We start from the raw sequence: 21,734 nt of genomic DNA, 5'->3' as shown, positions 1-21,734 counted from the left end.
TTTTCTTTTTCTATGCTGCGAGCGTTATTTCTATCATATCAAGGTAAACCAGTTGTTACTTCAAACTAATATGAGAAATTAAGTCTTAAGTAGGTTTATTATTTCAAAAAGTTTTCGCTTTTAGCCTTGGCCAATATTTCAATGAAATATACTTCAATGGTTTAATACAATGGCGTTAAGAAATACTATTAAAAATACTGTACTAAAAGACAATCTTTAATTAATAGTTGGTTAAGTTTGGCTGGCTGAAATAACTCACCCTCTTACGTGGCCACGGGCTGGCTGAGACCCTGAAGCGGGCCAAATTTGGCCCGTTGGCCTTAGTTTGGTGATCAATGTTCTAGAAGTTTGAAAATGAAAGTGGAACATGCTATTAGAAGTAATGAAATTCAGTACAGTTATCAAATGTATATTAAATATTACTTGATTTATATTTATTTTTAAAATTAATTATTGTTATTGCTTCGTTTTTTAAGAAAATTATTAATATTAAAGACGAAGAGTAATACAGCATCAGAATATTTTTAACCTAAAGGCGAAAATTAAGACTGATACCGAATACCTTTCAAAGGAAAGTCCCAAACATGTTAATTATTTTGAACAATTCTACCAACTGGCTTATTCTATTGGAATAAGTGCTCTGCAATTTTAAATCTTTATCCATTGGCTATAACAGACTTATCAAGAAAGCTTCCTCAAATACGTATGAGTTGCTGCAAATGTGGGATTGGTAACAATAAGTTTAGACAAAATCTGAACTATAGTACGTGTTAAGTATTATTGCGTAAATAACTTGTTTTTTATTGCCTAATATGAAAAGGCTACTTTTATTGAATAATAATTATGTATATATTTTTTTTGCAACTTATACTCTATATTTGCCTTTATTTACTAAACTGTATATACTACATTAATTCCATATCTCTTTCTGCGGCCTAGTGCCTACAATACCATTCCTTACTGGATTAAAATATTCACGTACAGTGACAGACCAATGAACCATTGTTTCCCGAATCAGCTGTTTACTGTACACTGACCAACCAATCACAACGGTTGACTTATCAATTGCCCACCTTGCAAGCGTAGGCACGCTTGCTCGTTATACTCTCGATCCCGCCTGGGGCACTTATGTACTCTCTAGCCACTGCTGACCATACTTACTCTCTCCCCCATGTGTTACTCTCTTATTTAAATATTAGTTTATCTCTATTTGTTGTACATTTACATTAACATTAAAGTCAGTGCTCTGGATTGGCAATCTCTACCAGAACGTCTCTGCTCCCGGACACCCGCGTCTACCGTGCTCTACAGGACTGGCCACAGTGTTATGAACTATTCGTTTGCGGTCGTATTGTGCGTGAGTGAATCCGTGAAGGACATCTTCCGTCTTCACGCCTGCCGACAAGACAGCAGCCTATTTCCACACTTACTGATCACAACCTGGCCCTCAACAACAGCAGACTACGGTTAGGTACCTCTCATGAAAACAAAGGTAACTGTTTAATTTCTAAACTTTATTTGAATATGTACTGTTCATAAACTCATTATGTGTAACCTAGTGAACTCTTGTTAAAATCAGTGTGTTCGGCGTCTTCACTGCCTAGTGTGAAGTGGTCCTTCTTAATCGAGCCTCTAAAATATTATTTCACGGTTCTATAACCAAAATCCATTCTTTTCATGGTCTTTCGAGCCGGATAATAAGAACTTTAGTCCATTGGTGAATATCAGTGCAATCTCAACTCTTATAAGCTATATACAGTGCATATTTCAAAGTGTGGTTTCAGGTTCTTTCACGATTGCAAAGTCCGTGCATATCGATTTTCCAATCCCCTCTCCAGTCATATCAGCTGTGATCATATCAGCTGTGACGTCTGATCATATCAGCTGTGGTGCTCTGTCGACTGCATTGTTTTGTTGACAAACAAGCTTTCAGACTGTTACAGCACAGGTGAACTGATTACTGTGTTTAATGGTTACCGCTTCTCAATACTTGTTGGTTATTAGCCCTACTTGTAATACGCATTATTCTAAGCAGGTTAAATATAAACAATCTTGGTTATTGACACTTTACCTTGAGCAGGACTTGCACCCATATTGCAAAATTAAATGTTTATTTTGTCAACACTATATTCTAGTCTCAGCTTAAAAAGAAAAAAACTTTTTCTTCCAAACTCTCAAGCAATCTTAAGGGAGTAAGATGAATTCCAGATGATAATAAGGAGGATACATTGAACACTCTCTGTAAAGAGGTAATTTACACGGTGGCTTGAAAGAGGTAATTCACACGGTGGCTTGAAAGAGGTTTGAAAAGACACACTGAGATCTCCAGAGCATCTTAGATTGGCGTTCATGAAGACCGTTGTGGTGTATGGTGGAGAGACTAGTAACAGGATATTTTTCTTCTTTACCCGTAGATTTGTTATTATTAATCATACACTGTAGAATAAGTGCCAGCATCTGCTCGCAGTAGCATACACCGATCTTAGTAGAAGTTTAATTATCACTAATACAAAATGTTGTGTCTATAAGGAACTAATAATAGGTCCATCAACGTGGGTTTTAACTGATTAAATCTTGCCTCGAGATGAAAGCATTTAAACGTGAATGCGAGATATTCTTTGAGTGGTCGGAGTTTAATGCTCACAACTGGGAGAACGTATGAATGGAGAAAATATCCTGAGTCTAGAGGTGAGTAATTACGAAATGGAACTGGGTGAATGAAATATTTTGTTTGTCTGGATGAGGCATTGAAAGGAATGAATGCCAAATTGATTATATAACGATACAATGATTTAGTTTAATTTTTTCAATTAAGTCAATATTTTTATAACTTTTCTTCTCATACCTCGGATTGTCACTCACTGTACCTTCTCATTGTCACGTTAGGTAAAAATTATAAAGTCTAAAGCGTTAGATGTCAACACAGTACTTAAGGACATTGTTAGAGCGGTAGTTTAGAAGCATACCAAGTTGTTCACTGAACTTTGGTATTAATTTCCGAAGTTTCACTGCAAACAGCCCTAAAGCCATCTTCGGGGTTCGCTGTATATTAGTACATATCTAAGCAATTTAATTTTATCACTATCACGCCATTCACTTCAGCCTCTTTCTATACGTGCCACACCTAGCAATGAAATAATGTCTCCAATAAACTGTAACTTTTATAAATTCAATAATATAAAATAAAAGATAAGATTGTTGATTTTAAAGGTTTTAATGTAGTGTTAATAAAATAAAGTGTAGTATGAACTATTTAACTCTTAAAATTTGAATTAACTAATTTAAATTTAAATTATTCATTTACTTAAATACTCCTATTTATTAGATATGAACTTTAATAGCATGAGTTATTGTACAATAGGATATCATTTATTTGTAATTGTTCAAAACAGTATGGTTTCTTTTGGCTATATTAAGTAAAAGGACTGATATTTCCGGTATCGATTTCCAATTTGGGCGTAATCGACCGCTGATGACCTGTTTGACAGCGTTCTTCAGTCTCTGACTTAGTTATCTTACTACTGTAATATTTAATTTTATCATAGTAGTGTTCAACGTACGTAAAAACAAAATAAATGGTTTTAATTATTTGTAGACTCATGCTGTATTATTTGGTAGTAAGGTGTCGGACAAGTGCTGTTCAGAACATGGTTTGAAGGGAGAGCAATTACAGTTTTGGTCTGCAATAGATACTGCTCGATAAAATATCTTGAAAATAATTTTGAACTCGGCTAGATTAACGTGTAGTTTTCTGAAATAATCTAATCTGTCAATTATCTTCATAAAAGTCTGTATTATCATTCCCTAAATTACTAATTTCAATGCTTGAAAGATTAAAAAGATATTAACAATTACTAATGATCCTTTTTGTGTTGATTATCCTCTTATAAAATATTTAAAGCGATCCTTTAAAACTGTAAAATAAAAAGTCAGGTTTCATTCCAAATATCAAAACTCATTCGGAGGTGAGTGAGGGCGATCGAGGGCAAAGAATTTGCCACGCAAAGGCAAAGCTGGACGCTTACGTAATAAATAGTAGCATCGGTCCACCCCTTAGTGGGAATTTTCTACATATGAAAGAAATCCCCCTCAAGAATATTATAATCGCTGTAGAAGGCTCAACCTAAAATGGGCTGAGTAATTCCAGGGTCCAAAAAGTCTCACGTAAAAACGAAGGAATAAAATACCAGAAGCTGTGGAATGATATGGATATTATTTTAGGTTGTGCTAGGTTGGTTTTTCCACAACTACTCTTATCTACTCCTCTCTCGTTTCCCTTCTCCGTTTCCGGTTCAAACAGCTGGACTCTCGACCAGCTGGCCACGGCCTGCACAATCAGTTGTCGCTGATCGCAGCCACAGCTACCGTTGTTTTGCACTGCCACTGACTGCAGAAGCATTGCTCCGTCATGCGTCGGGCCGATTGCACAAGACGCTTATATTTATCGATTGGAAAACATGTTTCCCTTTATATACTAACAATTGATTGTGAAATATGTTGAATTTGAGAGTTTTAACTAATTTACAGTGGTGACCACTTAATCGAAATCATAATTGATATATAACTCAGTAAGAACAAATCACCCGACAAGTTGACGCCATTTAATAGTGTATATTTGGATTACTTACAAAGTGAAGAATATGTGGGTACTGGATAATTATTTACGATACTAGATGTTATTAGCTAAGTATATATCTCCTTCACACTTAAAAGGCACTTGGTAAATCGAGGTCTTCTAAGTACTAAAAACAAAACCCCCCATTATTTACAATAATTAGCTAAGTGTTGATTACTCTTCTGGTCCTGAGTCTCCACCAGACTGAAAACACACTCGGTAAATCGAGGAGGTATAAGCACCGAGAATACAAGACAACATTATTTATAATATTAGAGCTAATAAGCTAAGTATTAATTACTCTTCTGGTGGTAAGTTCCGTTACACTGAAGTCACACTCGGTAAATCGAGGATGTGTAGCACTGAAAATACAAAACTATCCATTATTTACGATTTTAGAGGTAATTAGCTAAGTATTGATTAATCGTCTGGTCCTGAGTCTCCATCACACTGAGAACCCAATCAGAAACCGGACCTCCTAGTTATGGTAATCATATGTCAACATGTAGCTATAGTTAATACGTTTACAGTTACTAGAATGTGGAACTGGCGAGATCTGGAGAAACATATTAACATAATGAATTATAAGCAACCTGTAGTCAGGTCCTAAGCTTCATGCAAATCCAGAACATGTACTCTAAATAAAATGGCAGACATTAAAAGTTAGACTAATGTGGAAAGAATGTTGATGTGTTTTGTACTTTATGCGCAGGTTAAATTAAATTTGTTTATAGCAATAGTAAGTAAACAGGGTTAAATCTTAGATCTGATAGTTCTGATAGATAGATATGATACAATATATATATATATATATATATATATATATATATATATATATATATATACCGATATCCCTGTTGTACATACTTCATTACTGCAATATAATTAATTGTATTATGTAATTCACCAAAGTTATGACTACTTCGTTCATTAACGCTCCTGATCAATTGCACAATTCTGGACACTTTCCTTTAATATGACACTAATTACTGCAACATACGTGTACAGTATATGTGAAGGACCATATGTGCTGTGGATGAGGTCATAGTGAAATCTTGGTGAATGTGTGTAATACGTGAGACTAATGTGAATAGCTCTTTTGTGCGTCTATCACCATGAATTTATTGATAGAAGATATTCCTAAGATAACTCAATGATTTTCTATATAAACCTAAGCTAGGATATTTTAAATTGTATAATATATTTCGTTTGTTGCAGCCATGTACATGAAGTGAATAAATGCATCAAGTGGTATAATTTTAACCAGTTATACAATTACTTATAAATGTATAAATTTACAAAACTGTAAATGATGCGATTCACAACAATATTACTTTGCAGCACAACGCAGAACGGAGCACAAGGTTATTGGTGGTGCAATCCGTATATTCACTATACATAACATTTCCACATAATATTCGATCATGTTTCTAAACTAAACGTGCGCGAATACTATTAAAACTATTCTTGGTTTCCTTTAGATATTTGTTTTGGATTTAACTTACAAAAGTACAAAATACAGATTGGATAATATACACATATTTATACTGTTTTGTACAGCAAAAGAGTAAATAAAAACCTCTGTAAATAAAACAATGTGAATGCATACTTTAAAGTCTTTATAACAATTCAAATATTATATCTATTTTGTTCTTTAGAAAGTCCTAGAAAAACACACCACGTCAAAATGATGTTATAATACGAGTTAAGGTGGAGTTAAATCCACTGTATAGTGGAGTGTACAGAAAATGAGCCACTCACGACGGGTGCAGTCGGGTAGTTGTGGACATAATTCTACTGCATATTAGCCTCTACCTGCGCTGAAAATTCTAAAAACAAATTTTTTACAATGATTTGGGTGGGTTTCAATATATAGGATTTTTGCTGATTCTATACTAATATAAATTAAAAAGTACGCTTATTTACGCCCAGACTAAGCTTATTTGCATTTGCGTCTATTAAATGGTCTATACAGATAATTTATATACAAGCAATAAAATGAATAAGACATTTTAAAGTTTACCGTCATGTTTGAAAATGTAAAATCTTAAAGTGAAAATTTTGGAATATTAATAAATAGGAAAATTCCCCCGTTTAAACGTTCCTGTAATTCTGGCGATTTGAGTTACTAATGGTGGTACAGTAAAGATAGACACAATAGGTGAAGTGAATAAAAAGTAGTATTTACTTGAAGTAAATACTTCGAAGTAGTAGCATTTTCTCAGAACGATGTGAATAATGGGTGAAGTGAATAAAAAGTAGTACTTGCTTCGTTACACTGATTTTGAAGCAATTACTTCGTTTCAAGTGAATAAAAAAGAAAGCGCTACCAAAGGGTAGTACTTGCTTCATATTTCCGGACCCCGTAGTATTTGCTCCAGATTCATGTGAATAAAAATTATGGTTGCCTGTAAAGTCGGTTTTACGGGCGAAGATTTTACGTGACAACGTCTTTTTCTCGGTAGAATATTTATTGATATGAATATTATTAAATTGCACAATAGGAACAAGGAATTGAATGAAAATAAGAATTGCACAAATTTTAACTATAGAAATATATTTTGTTTACTAAAACATTGTACATAATTTGAAATTAATTAAAATTTGTTATTGTAAATGGTAAAGTTGAATTCCATTTACTAAAATTGGAATTTGAAATTCTTGCTAAACACAGTTAAATTCTAACTCCGCGCGTGGTGATTGGTCGGTTTAGTTCGTTTGTTTGGTCGCACTGTTATGACAGGTTAGAGGTTATAATTTGTTATTTTCAAATCAAATCAAAAATCAAATCAAATCGTTTCAAATCAAATCGTTTAATTGCAGTTGACAATATACATTGCATAGCAAACGTCAATTTTCATGTCTAAATTTTTTCCATTCATCCCACATCAAGGCCACATTTAAACTTACAACATTCAAACATTCACTCCCCATTCATTCCATGCCAATTACGCCCACTTTCGGCGCTGGAGTCAGTTTCCTCATCGCGTGGTCTCCCAGTTGAATGCCAGAAACTCATCAACACTGTAGAAAGCGTTTGACGCCAGGCAGAGTTTGATACGAGTTTTTAACACCTTGGGCGTTGAGGCATTTTTAATTTTGTTTGGCAATCTGTTTATAAAATGAACACCTGCCTGCGAAGGCAAATGTGAATTTTAAATGTTTGACTAGCAATACGCGCTGTTTCTTCTCAATCGACTGAATTACGATTGATTGCAGAGTGATTTAAACTAATAATTTACTTAACACTATCAACATTTGTCAATAGTATGACATAACCTATAAACTCACTTTCTCAACTTTTGTGTCAATCTAACAATTAATCAATCAATCATAGTTTACGATAATGAAATATCAGTGTACAATTATTTACCTTTATTGTTGTAGTTGTTGTAAATGACGAATCTAAGCACTCCACATTTTCACGAATAAACATAGTTATCTGCTTTATCCCGTGCGGCGGACCCACAGTTATCTGCTTTATCCCGTGCGGATCCCGTGCGGCGGACCCACTGGACGGGCATCGTAACGTTACCGGGCGTTACACTTTTTCATGAGTGACTCCGAGCCGCAACCTAATTTAAGACGTTGTCACGTCAAAACCTAGCAACTACTACCTTGCTGTAGTAACTGCTTCGTTTTTGTGGAGTTTGGTGTAGGTCAGACTTCGTTTTAGTTCAGTCGGCATCATGGCGATGTTCATGCACGTTCGTGAAGTTATATCGTGAGCGTCGGCACGTCAGTGACAAACAACTTTTACGGTTTGAGGATGAAAGCATTAATTTTTTGACCGCTGAATTTCTGCCTGAAAGTGATGAGACAAGAGGAGGGGCTTTGACACCAAGGGGGAAAATTGAAATTTTTTTACGCGCTGTGGCTGATCCAGGATTTCAAATTGGAGTGGCTGAAGATGTCGGAGTCGATCGCTCAACGGTTTGTAAAACCTTTCACTATGTTATGGACTGTATTACTGACCGAGCACATCATTGGATTAAATTTCCGAATTCAGTGAAAAAAATAAATGATGCTCAACTCTTGTGGCAGACCCGTTTTAGGCTGCCTTCGGTTATTGGTGCACTTGACTGTACACAGATTGAAATTCTGAAACCTAGATTGTTTGGTGATGAATATGTGTGCCGGAAAGGATACCCGAGTATAAACGTGCAGGCAACTTGTGATGCGACCGAACAATTCACCAGCATCTGTGCAGAATGGCCGGGTAGTGTTCACGACTCGAGAATTTGGAGAAATAGCCAGGTAAGAGAGGTTATAGCCAGATATGATGGGGCTGCTTGTCTGTTGGGAGACTCGGGGTATGGCATTTCACCTTGGCTTATTACTCCCTTCAAACCTCCCCGCAATCAAGACGAAATACAATTTAATCGGCTGCACGCTCAAGAAAGAGTTATTGTTGAAAGAGTTTTCGGTCAAGTTAAAAAAAGGTTTCCTATAATAGCAAACTGTGTGAGGATTTCTCTGGAAAAAATTCCCAAACTCATTGTAAGCTTTGCAGTTCTACATAACATAAGTAAACATTTGAATGATAACTTTGACTATCAGCTTGAAGAAAATCCTGCCCTTGAAGAAGAACAAGAAGAGTTAGCTGCGGAAGAACAAATAGAAAATGCCGTAACAAAAACTCGAGGTGTTGAAAAGCGTCAAGAGATTATCCAAATTCTGTTTTAAATAATACTTGACATTTTTTATGCTGCAAAATGTATATATTAATGTAATTGGTGGTTGTTTTTAGTTGATTTTTAAGTCTTGTTTAGGCGTCTGTTATTATTTCATACTTAACTTTAATTTTATCGAGCATATTTGTGAAATCTGAAGTTAATATTTTGCATTATTGATGTACTCTTATGTTAAATGTATGTTGTTCTAAAGTATTATAAAAAAATAAAAAAAATAAAAAAATAAAAATATATATATATATATATATATATATATATATATATATATATATGTATGTATTCTTTGTTTAAAGTTTGTTATTGACGATGGATGATTTGAAGGAATAACAGGATTGCGGACATTTGCCATCTTTAAATGTTACAATAAATGATAACACTACGTTTCGAGGAATGGAAATCATCCTCTTTTTCAGGTGTAAAAAACTTAAAACATTAAAATGTGGGCTGTATTTTTGTCACGTTTTATTGTCAAGGAGGTGACATCACGTTCTATTTACAGGTTAATTCTATGTATAAAGTTAATTCTTGACGATGGTTGATCAGAAAGGAATAAAAGGAAATTCCGGACATTTGTCATCGTTAAGTGTTACAAATTAAACACGACGTTTCCAGAACTGGAATTTGTTCTCTTCTGCAGGTAAATTAACTAAAAGATTCCAGTTTTCTAAATGTCTTGTTTAATCGACGATCGCAGGCACACATGATTTTTATAGTTTTTTTGTTTTAATTATTTTTTTAGATAATTTTTTTTTTTTTAATTTTATTATTTTTTATTTATTTATTTTCTTTTTATATGGGGGGATAGGATTTGGAACTTACAACAAATTATTTATTAATCAAACAAAGAAAATAAGTCTTCCGTGTCAGTTGAAGCATCATTGACAGTCTTCTTCAAATTGTTTAGCAATATTCTTTCTTTTTCTATCTGGATTTTTTGGAGTTCCATTTGTTGCAGCAACACTGCACGCTGTAATTGCGGAGTGGACATATCCCTTGTTTCGTCCGTTTCTAGCATTGACAGCCTTTTCGCTCCTTTTCTCACAGCTACCACAGGCTGCTTTGATGTAATCACTGGTGTTTACTTCCATGTTATCAGCTCCCTTCTGTTTCGATGAGGTTGTGTTTTTAGCAGATTCACCTTCACAAATTCCTACTGAAGCAGCTCCCGGCACCTTTTTAAAAACAGGATTTTCTTCTTGTGTAAGGAGCAGTAAGAACTCTTTCTCCCAGTCTTTAAGTTTAATTTTTTTGTTTCCAGTTGCTGTTATATCAGTTTTTTTCTTTATTTTTGTTTTCATGTTGTTCAGCATTTTTGAGAGTTGCGCCGGAGTAACTATTTTCCCGGTGGCTTTAGAATATTCTGAACATATGATATCCCAAGCTTTCTTCTTAGCACACATGACACTTGGCACTTTAGACTATTCTACGACAACTGAATTTTCACTCAATAGTCGCACAAAAAGTGTTCTGTTAACAACGTCCCGCTCAACGTCAGCACAGTCACCGGCCTCATCACTTGACGACATAGTCAGCACCCAGAATGGTAAGTGACTGACAGACAGCAGACAAGTGAGTCATGCACCGACGAGCCGGTACATGGATATCCCAGATAAACAGGACTCCGTAGGAACGTTGTTTTGTTCACCAACATGCGGTGAGGGGTTATCGATAAGAGAAGGAAAATAAAAGTGAAGTAAGTGCTATAGGGTAGTAAATACTACGGTAGTAAATGCTTCACCAAATCCAGTGGAAGTATATTATTGGGTGAAGTGAATAAAAAGTAGTATTTACTTGAAGTAAATACTTAAAATGGGAGGGTATCTAAAGGGTTAATTTTATGAAGTTGTTTTTTATTCAGATTACATGTTTTATAAACTCAATAGACGTGTCTTTTCTTGGCTGTATACAGTGAATGTAAACATATAATGCTGAGAGTAAACTGAGATTAAACTTTTTTAGTGATGCTGATTTACATTTATTTACGTTACTGAGTACTATTACAAAGTGTTAAAACATTTTGTCGTAATCTACACAGAATAATCTGCAAGTAATCGGAATGCTATGTTTACGTAAATATACTTTGTTTAATGTTAGATACTTTAAAAGTTTTTTAAGTACCCATAAATAATATACGGTACCTGAAATAAAAAAACGCAACATCTTATTATCTCATTATGAGGGCAAACGTACAATTAACACATGTATTAGAAAAGAACGCATTGGAAATATAAGAGAGAAAGAGAAGGCAAAAAGATTATGTTTATCATTTGTATTTCTTTATTGATGTACTTAGTTAATTTATAGTTTAAAATTTAAAGTTGATAATTTACCTTAATCCCTTAATATATAAGAATTTAATCCCTATTTCAAATTAAATGAGTGATCCCTAAATGAAGTTTCGGTCAAATAAAAATTCAGTCTAAAACAGTTTTATTCTAAGAGTTCTTTAAATATTAGCATAAATGATCGTGTTTCACATTTTTCCTTACAAACAGATGTTGATTTTAAAGATTAACTACTTCATAGAATATAAAAACGTGGCTATATTGCAAGGCAAACGGGAGACTGATAAAAATGAAATTTATTGTTATCGTAATGAATCTGTCAAAAATGATGCAAATCGGTCACCCAAATTGAACTTAGCAATTGATACTATCTAGGTGACTAATTTGTGATGTTTGATACAGGCAGATCAACACGAATAACTCAAGATGTAGCCATTGGCACTATTGAAGAGCACGTGTAGAGCACATGGGTATACTACAGTTTACTAGCGTATCTCCATTAATGTAATGAGAATACCACATTAGAGAGAGAGGAATGTTTTTGTATCCACAGTTGTTACTTGATGTCATCTTGTGCTTGATTTTTGAGCTGACCCATCGATTAGTATTGTGTTTACAAGTTTTGAAAACTAGTTGACGAGTATACTGGTATTTTTGAGCCAATTAAAACTTGCTGTATCTGTATGTTTGGTACTGCATAAAGGCTGCTAGACAAATTTTACATTCAGCTTGCATACGCGTCTGAGATAAGTGAACTACTTTCTAGATGTTTATCTTATTCCTCGATATGTCCTCTTTTCAAAAAATCCATGAAGTTGTTTGATAAGCATTTGTTAAAATAAATGTTAAAACTAAAATGTAAAAATAATATAGTAATGCTTGAGCGATTTTAGTGTATTTTAAGTAATAAAAAACTATGACTCTAAATTAACTTCCACAGGAAATTTCTTTCATTTCCCATCTATATTTATTTAGATTACAGTATCGTTCTAATGCATAATCTTCGCATTATTGACCTTAGCAAAATATTGACACTACTATGGAGGCAGCAGACAATTTCTTTTTCTCAACTAAACCATTATTCGTTGTGCTTAGACTTTTGTAAGCCCGTGTTTTTGTGACAAAGAAGTAAAAGAACTCGTTGGAATATTGTGTAAAATAGATATTAACTTTTTATAATTCAGTTCCCAAACTAAATCAGCGGCTTTCAACCAAGTAGTTAGTGATTGATATGAAATATTCTTAATAAATGTATATTTATAATATTGTATTCCAGTTTAATAATAGGAGAAATAATACATAGATTTTTTTCACATAGAGCATTTGATACTGTAAAGTATTGATAACAGATGACAATGAGGGAGTTATGTGAACCTCAACAACTAATATTATGTAAACACCATTTTTTTCTTATGGAGTATTAAGTACATTTCATCTCCAAACGAAGCGTTGTTTATATAGAGTTTTATTAATGATTACAAAAACCTAAAATAATTATTTTTTAAAGTTTTTTTTAATACATTTATAAAAATTTAACGTTTTGCATTTTTTTATAACTAACGGATTTGGTACTTTGAGACAGTGTAATATCAAGTTAAAGACAAAAATAATCAATAAACTGCGACGATTTCAACAATGCCAACCGTAAATCTTAAAAATTGTTTCTAAAAATCTATGGAATGGATAAACTCAAAACAGAATCACAATGATAAACGCATAACAATAAACGAATTACTAACATTCATAGCTATACATAAGAAAGGACAAGCGCTTTCGTCAAGAGGGGTTTGGTTTATTCATGACAACACTCGTCTCAACACGTCATGCTGCTCGAACATTACGTGAGCTTCTAGATAGATTTAGATTGACAATTTCCCCATCCACTTCACTGTACTCACTGATCTGCATGCAAATGACTTCATATTTTCGAGGAGTTCAAACTCCTTTTTTTGGTTGGGTATCACTTTGGTAATAGTGAATACCCAAAAAGTGTGTAACAGTGAATTAAAAAGGACATGACATAACTATGTCACACCACGTATCTCGTAACAATCTTCACCGAAGTTGCATGCTCAATATCAAGTGTAAATTGCTCGTTTTATTCTTAAGATGTCTTGCGTATAGACATACGACAGAACATTATACACATAACAATTTTTACATCTCCGCGAGAGAACAGAGAAATTGTGCCAGACTGCTAATTGATAGGCTTCAATGAATCTCAGCGAACTCCCCCCCATTTATAGACATGTACAATCATAGAACTTATTCTTTTCTTTTTAGAAATAAATTTTCGTCCTCATATTATTTTAACGTATACAGATTGTGCCAAATCATATATTCACAGTTTTAATTATTGGGTTGTATTTCGTAGCAGTGTTTAAACAAGGAACGGTTACGCTACGTAACAGGTTTTGCTGAAGTAATTTGCACGATTCCAAATCCATAACTGATTTCATTGTCGAGGTATCCTGCCAGCCGATAGTCAGACATAAAATAATAAAGAAAATAAATTGATGCAATAAGTACGCTCAACCAAATTCCATGATTAGATATGCATAATAATCATAGAAAATATTTTGAACTATGTAGAAATGAGTTTTTATAAGAAGTGTAAAGATACGGATGAAATGGATTTTTCACTTCTGTTTTTTCCTTCACAATATAAATAAACATTTCACATTAAAATCTATTATGATTGTTCTCAGTTTGTTTCCAAATTAATTTATTCTCAGCCAAACCATAAGACTAAGTTGAATCGCTAACGCTCAACCTTTAGAGCGACTTGAACCGTAATCGCACTCAGTATTGCTTACATAGAAATGATGTTCTATGCAAAATTTCAAGTTTATAGGACACTTCGTGTTGGAGTAGTCTTGTGGTCAGACAGACAGATATACAAAGGTACATACAAATATACAGACATGAAGTATTTTCAGTCTGGCGAGTGATAGACTTCACTAAAGGTCAGTCAATAATAAAAATATACATACCAATTCATTAAATGAAGATATATGTATTGGATTAATTAGTGTTACTACATATGTTAATATATCATATGTTAAAATGTAATAATTATTGTATTCAGTCTGTTTATAAATTGATTTATTCTGTGATAGTTGATATCATGGTCATCCATAAAAAACTATGTTTAATTGTTTGCTAACGCTCAGTAACTCCACTGAGTGACATACACTATTATCTATCTCAGTGAGGTCTTTGTAGAAATAGAAACTTCATAGAAAATTTTAAATTTGCAGGTAAGTTTATTCTTGAGATAGACATACTGACAGAAATCCAGTTTCTCCTGCTCCTTAAGTAACAGGCTTCGATGACGCTCAGCTAATAAAAGGATTTCGCACATTCACCATAGCAATATAATAGAGACAGAATAGGATAGAATACTACGTTTCCAGGATTGGAATTCTGCTTTTTTTAGTTGTAAAAGAAACTTGATGTATAGGGTTAAGAGAGCACAAATTCAATATGAACTATATAGTAGACATTCTGCAACTGAATAAGTTGTACGTCAACAAAATTCAAGAGTGTATTTGGAGTTTGTAGCTGTTTGGAGAATCACATGCCAGGCACAGTACAATACACAAACACATACATAACATATTTTCCGTACTGCAAGAGACTTGTCTTTAGAAATGTATGAACTTATCTGTATCTGTATAAGTATAGGTATTTTCAACTCATTCTGATGAGTTATTTGTCTTACTAACGCTTACACCTTATCTCATCTTTTACGATGTTTGCTTATTAATATATTTTCATGAAATTGAGTTTTATGTAGGTAATCTATCTGTTGGGCTTCCAAACGAAAAACTTTGGTTTTAAAAATGAATTGTTTCCTAATTTTCTTTTTAAGGTAAAACAGGCTCGAATCAAACTAAAAAACTTTACAATTCTCATACATGATAATTTTCCTGTTTTGTAAGTATTACGCGTCCAAGCCTTGTGTGCCGAAATGCGTCTACCGCAGTTAGCGTGTTAAATTAGTGTAAAATTAATGTCTGTTTTTCTTCATGTGGTTAAACACAATGTTTTAAGGAAATAAACGATATATACCTGATTGGAACGTTAACATCTTTTATGAGTTTGCAGTGGTGTCAAAATCATATAATGACTTGAGTGAGAGATTAGAGCCTTAAAACAATTTCATTAGGTTTTAAGACAACTCCCACTATAGTTTAATATTGCCTATAATATTCTATTTGAACAGTAGTTGCTCTTTGTTTCATGTAAAAGTATTCGTGGAACTAATTTTCTTCTGGATAAAAAATCTGTTTTAAGGACTTTTATTTAAAAAAAAATCCCATTTTGTTCGATTTATCTGTTTTACCATACATAATGTTCTTAACCTCACTCTTCAAAATATGATTTGATCAGGTGGTGTCCGTTTCAGATTGACCACATTACGCGATTTAAAAATATCCAAAGGTTTATTCGTGAGGATATTGGAGGTGTTGTTAGAGTTTCAGTATGTAAATATTCCTGTAAATTAATGTAAAACTGGGACAGCAGAGGCTGTTAGATGAAAGCAGGAATCCTCACTGCCCCAAACTTCTGGAGGAAATAAACCTAAGAATATAGATCGCTGCACGCCTTTGGGAAGAACCGTCAATTATTTATTCATAGAACAGCTTTATTCCTAGGATCTTGAGATATGGCAACATTATCACTACACGTCTTAGACGAAATTCTCCCTGGCCTGCTAAATTATGCTCTATAATACAACTGAAAAAGAAACACACACATACAGTTTTTCAAACTTGTAATACGGGTTGTTAATTAGTAATAACAATAGAAAATTGTTATCCCTCCTTCTTATCTAGTTTCTAAATACTTTAAAGCATACATAATATTAAGTTTGTAACAAAAAGCACCTCATAAAATCAAGTTATGGATAGCAACAGAAAACGTTGTACGTCCAGAATCTCAAACATACACCTGAGGGTAAGACCAACTTGACAAGAGCATGCACCTACCGCATACTTCATTCCTCAAAAAAGTGTATCCACAGAAAAAAGTACCACATTCATAAACACGTTTAATGCGTTTTTCTGTATATTGAAAATTCACAAAAAAGTCACACAAAGACGCTATTAGTTTTAGTACTGTACAGGATTTCACAATGTTATGTCCTTGTGAATAAAATAAGTACGTCATCTCAGATGTGTGTCACAGCGTCTGTTCATATTTTAATCAGATACTCCCTTTTACACCAGGTAGATCAAACATATATCTCTTTTATAAAGTTCTCTTTACAAACCAATACAGAACAGTGTTAGAAACATATTTCTTAGTAGGACTCAGTAACAATCATATTTAATGTAAATATGTAAAATCATGGTATACCATAAATCATAGACCATAAACCATGAGCCACTTGCGCTCGTGACTTGCATCCTATCCAGTGACAACGATAGGGTTCATTTTCCCCTGTCTGGACCTAAAGCTATTGTCAGTTATGATATTTTTAATTCTTTACATTTTATTGACAGCCAATTGCCACGCGTTCACACGTTGTAGGCCTGATTACTGTTTTAAACATTAAAGGTTTTTCGCCTGACGAAGAGGGTAGATGTAGATCCTCGAAACGCAGTGTTGTACTTTTTGTAACATATAGCTATAACAAATAGATGAAATCCTATTATACTTTCAAATCTACAATCGCCCACAGCAAACTTTAAACAAATAATATACCATATATGATGTACATTAAAACTTAACTATTTACCTTACATGGAATAAAATAGCTACTTAGATTGGTTTCTATATTTACTGAGTTTATGATTAGTGTTGTTCCTTATGACAAACACTAAGGAACTATCTAGGAACAAGTTTTATACAATTTATTATATTTAAACTCTCAACTTCAATGCATTATAACTTACGGTATTTTCAGTATCAGGTTTAAAATAAAAAGTTGTATTAGAAATAATTTAGAAATTATGTATTAGCAAAATTTTTTTACTTTCACTCCTTTTGGTTAGGTTGTAAACTCACAAAGAAGAATCTAACTAATATGACTAAGAAAATAAGTTAGGAATTTGAAACTACTTTTTGACGTAACATCGAGGAATAATGCAATATGTCATATGATCCTTATTGCATGATAAATGTTTTAATAGGTATAAAAATGTCATAAATCAAGATTTATAAAATCACTATGTTAAGTCATGTAAACTATTTTCCTAACGAAGGCCTCAGAGTAGTATCGAAAATTAGTTCTATATCGCTTCCAAATTTGTGTGTTAAATTAAATTTACATCTACCATATGTTGTGAAACAAAATAAATGAATAAACCGTGCCACAGTAACACTTAAGAGGTAAGATAACCGTTTCACAGTGAACTCATATTTGAAGTCACAGTATCGATTAATAGGCACGTTATAGTTGATACGACATTTAGAATAGCTAATTATGATGGTTTTAAAATACAATAATGGCAACTTTTATCAGTATTAATCAATGAAGACTCTTGGAGTGATTGAAAAAAAAAAACTTATTGATACTACTAAATGTAAATAATACAATACTTTTCCAAATTATTTATTTTTTGGACGAGGCCTTTAAGGTTTCATCATTAGGCAAGTCCACAAAATATCGGTGGTTAATTATTAAACGAGCTGAAAATATTAAATTAAGGAAAGTCTAGTGTGTCTGCTGAGTGAGTGACTGGCAGTTATTGTAACAATTTTATGCGATTGTCTTTTGTTGCCACAATAAAGATTTATTATTATTATTAGAACATAAAGTTGATTGCTTGAATTATAATATTACATGTTGCAGATTTTTAGTCAGGGTTTTTACCAAGTTACGCGGAGTTCTCAATTTATCTAATATCATCATTAAAATGACTAGAAAAATGGATTTTATCAGTGAAAGAGCTTAATTTCCTAACTAAAAAAGTTTGATACAACGTAAAACTTTAACAAAAAAGATCATGATGTCATTTTTGTAGGTTAGTAAAAACTTCACCAAAACTCGTACATCACGATGCAGCTAGGGCAATAATGAAGTACCCGTGGCTTGGTAAACAATATAGATTGTTCTAAATAGTGGTTATCTCTGGGGAAACAAGTATTGAGCTCAATCCCTTTCTGATATACTCTATTGCCATTATATATAGTGAAGTGCCAATAGAAGTTCCTTGTTTATAGAAATGTTCTTAAACAACAACCAGTTGTCAGGAACTAGGTCACAGCAGGGTTGAGTGCTTCCCATGTCATTTACAAAGTGATATGTAGATTTCGCAGTGAACATCATAATCTTATTGTAAAAAACATAAAACATGGTTAGCTAGTGTTTGCTGTAAGTAGTTGATTTGACAAGAGATACCTCTTGAGAGAGAAAGTTAGATGACAACGCAGTTTGATACTTCACACCACGGGATCTTCCTTAGACTTGTTTTCAATTATACTTATACTTTTTAGTATCTCAATGACAATAAGTTATATGAAATGACAATTGTTTGAGCATAAATCATAATTGATCACAATTTTCAATTTCATCTATCAATTTATTGTCTTTTTTAATTACATTTCAGAAAATAAAAACGGCATTAAAATAAAAATATTATGAGGGATTAATGTATTCATACTAGCAGTTAGTGCTGATTTTACACGTAATTGTATACTGAAACAAACGCATTGTTGGGATATTACTTTTAAATGATATTCTGAACACTTTTGAGTTAGGTGATAGTCACTAAAATATGGTTTAGTTTTCTTTTAATTTGATTGAAGGAACATATTTTGGGCTTTTTACTTTCAATTTGAAGCTTCTGCAATGTCTATTTCTAGATGGTATACGTATCCATTCTTTTGTAGGATTAAAAGTTATTTTCGCGTCTGTATCCTCCAAATTTAGTCAGGGCTTTTGCGATGTCAGTCTCTAAATCAGCGGTTCCCAAACTGGGGGGCGCGCCCCCCTGGGGGGGCGTGGAGAAAGTCCAGGGGGGCGTGACACCCAAATGAAATAAATAAAAAAAATTACAAAAATAATTTCCTCATAATAATACTCCCCTCCCGCCATCCATGACCCCCACCACCCGTTACCTCCATTTGGCCTTGGCGTGAGTGCGAGTGTCCCTCCACCCCTACCACGCCCGCCTACCACTACCCCCACCGCATCTTCAATCCAATGTCAATAACTTTGCACTTTGTTCAGTGCTTGCGTTGTAACTAGTCCGTTCGCCAGTCCGTTGTGCCAACAGTGTTTTCCGTGAATTATCGTCAGCGTGTTTGCTGTATTGTGGGTGTTCTGTAATTGCTGCGACGTTTGAATTGGAGTAATTGTTTTTGTGTTGTGTGAGTTCTGTGTGAAGCTGAATCAGAGAAGATGAACACGGCAAAGAAACGCAAGTATATTGACGATTATATTCAATATGGGTTTGTTTCCTTGCTTAAAGATAATGTTGATCACCCTCAGTGCGTTATTTGCTATGAGGTATTAAGCAATGACGCGATGAGGCCTAATCGTCTTCTGAGACATTTGTCAACCAAACATGCCTCTTTAAAGGACAAACCTAAAGAGTTTTTCGCTGCAAAATCTAAGAATTTAAAGCACATGAAGTTAGATAGCACTGGATCTGCTGCTCAGTCATCTCTAAAAGTGCTTGAAGCTTCATATGAATTATCTCTTATTATTGCTAAGGAAAAGAAAAGTCACACTATTGGTGAAACGCTTGTTAAACCGTGCATTTTAAAAGCAGCCGATGTTGTCCTTGGAACTGATAGTAGGCAAAAGCTATCACAAATACCACTTTCAGACAACACCGTAAAACGCCGCATTGATGATATGGCCAAGGACATTAAAAACCAGGTGGTTGATGCAATAAAAAAATCACCGTTTTTTGCTATCTAGCTTGACGAGAGTACAGACATAGCACAATGCTCTCATTTGCTTGTATATGTTCGTTACATTGAAAATGAAAAAATGAAGGATGAACTGATGTTTTCTACTGAGCTGTTGACCACTACTAAAGCTGTAGATGTGATGGAAGCAGTATCAGACTTTTTTAAGAAACACGAACTTTCTTGGCAAAAACTTATTGGTGTATGCACAGATGGTGCTCCTTCAATGCTGGGTTCTCGTTCAGGCTTTGTGCAGTTGGTCAAAGAGAAGAATGCTGATGTGGTTGGGATTCATTGTTTTATTCACCGCCAAGCCTTGGCAGCAAAAACTCTTCCTAACGAACTCAATGCTGTTTTAAAGCTTTGTATTAAAGTAGTCAACTACGTTAAGAACAGTGCATTAAATACTCGACTGTTTAAAATTCTGTGTGAAGATTTAGGAAGTGATCACAAAACGCTGCTATTTCATACAGAAGTACGATGGCTATCAAAAGGCAATTTGTTGGGAAGACTATTTGAACTCCGTGATGAAGTGATAACGTTTTTGGCACAGCAGAAACAAAACGAGCTTAGTGCAGAGTTCAAAAAACCCTGGAACCAAGTGATTTTGGCCTATTTATCAGACTTTTTTGACACGTTAAATAACCTAAACTTGAGACTGCAAGGTGCAGACTCAAAAATAGTAACACATCGGGATGCCATCAAGATGTACGTTGAGAAACTACAACTTTGGATACGTAAAGTGTCAATGAACCCCAGCAACTATTCAAGTTTCAGCAAAGTAGTGTCAGTCTCAGAAGAAGTATGTTTTGAGGACGTTTTTGAAGGACCGCTTTTGAAAAACTTGATAATTGACCATTTGAAGAACCTCAAGGATGAGTTCAGCAGGTACTTTCCTAACTTGTCAGAGGAGTTGTACAAACTATCAACTGACCCGTTCAACATGGACATACAGTTGCTGCCAGAAGAGTTGCAAGAGGAGGGAATAGAAATAAAAAATGACTCTGCTGCAAGATACGATTTTGACAAAATGGACAAGCCCTCATTTTGGTGAAAGTACTTAAAAGTTTACCCCAGTGTTTCAGGGAAAGCTGTTCGGATGTACTTGCCTTTTTCAACAACATACATGTGCGAAAAAGCGTTTTCAACTCTTGTGGCGATCAAAACCAAGTACCGCAACAAACTTGATGTCGAAAGTGACCTACGCTGTGCTTTGTCTGAAACTCAACCCAGGATCTGTCAGCTTATCCAGAACATGCAAGCGCACCCATC

The 21,734-nt window shown here is 34.0% G+C and overlaps 1 protein-coding gene across 1 annotated transcript; it reads left to right on the top strand.

Moving 5' to 3' along the window:
* Window positions 1-20,451: 20,451 nt before the first annotated feature.
* LOC124361056 (protein FAM200B-like) lies at window positions 20,452-21,516 on the top strand. Its single transcript, XM_046815092.1, has one exon. It carries the CDS (start codon window positions 20,545-20,547, stop codon window positions 21,514-21,516), a length of 972 nt encoding a protein of 323 aa, XP_046671048.1. The 5' UTR covers window positions 20,452-20,544.
* Window positions 21,517-21,734: the final 218 nt, after the last annotated feature.

Source organism: Homalodisca vitripennis, chromosome 4 (genome assembly GCF_021130785.1).
Source record: "Homalodisca vitripennis isolate AUS2020 chromosome 4, UT_GWSS_2.1, whole genome shotgun sequence".
NCBI classification, from domain to species: domain Eukaryota; kingdom Metazoa; phylum Arthropoda; class Insecta; order Hemiptera; family Cicadellidae; genus Homalodisca; species Homalodisca vitripennis.
This window is presented reverse-complemented; position numbering and strand designations above follow the sequence as displayed.

Excerpts from the sequence above, each read along its gene's own strand:
- LOC124361056 (XM_046815092.1), top strand. The coding sequence starts at position 20,545 with ATGAAGGATGAACTGATGTTTTCTACTGAGCTGTTGACCACTACTAAA.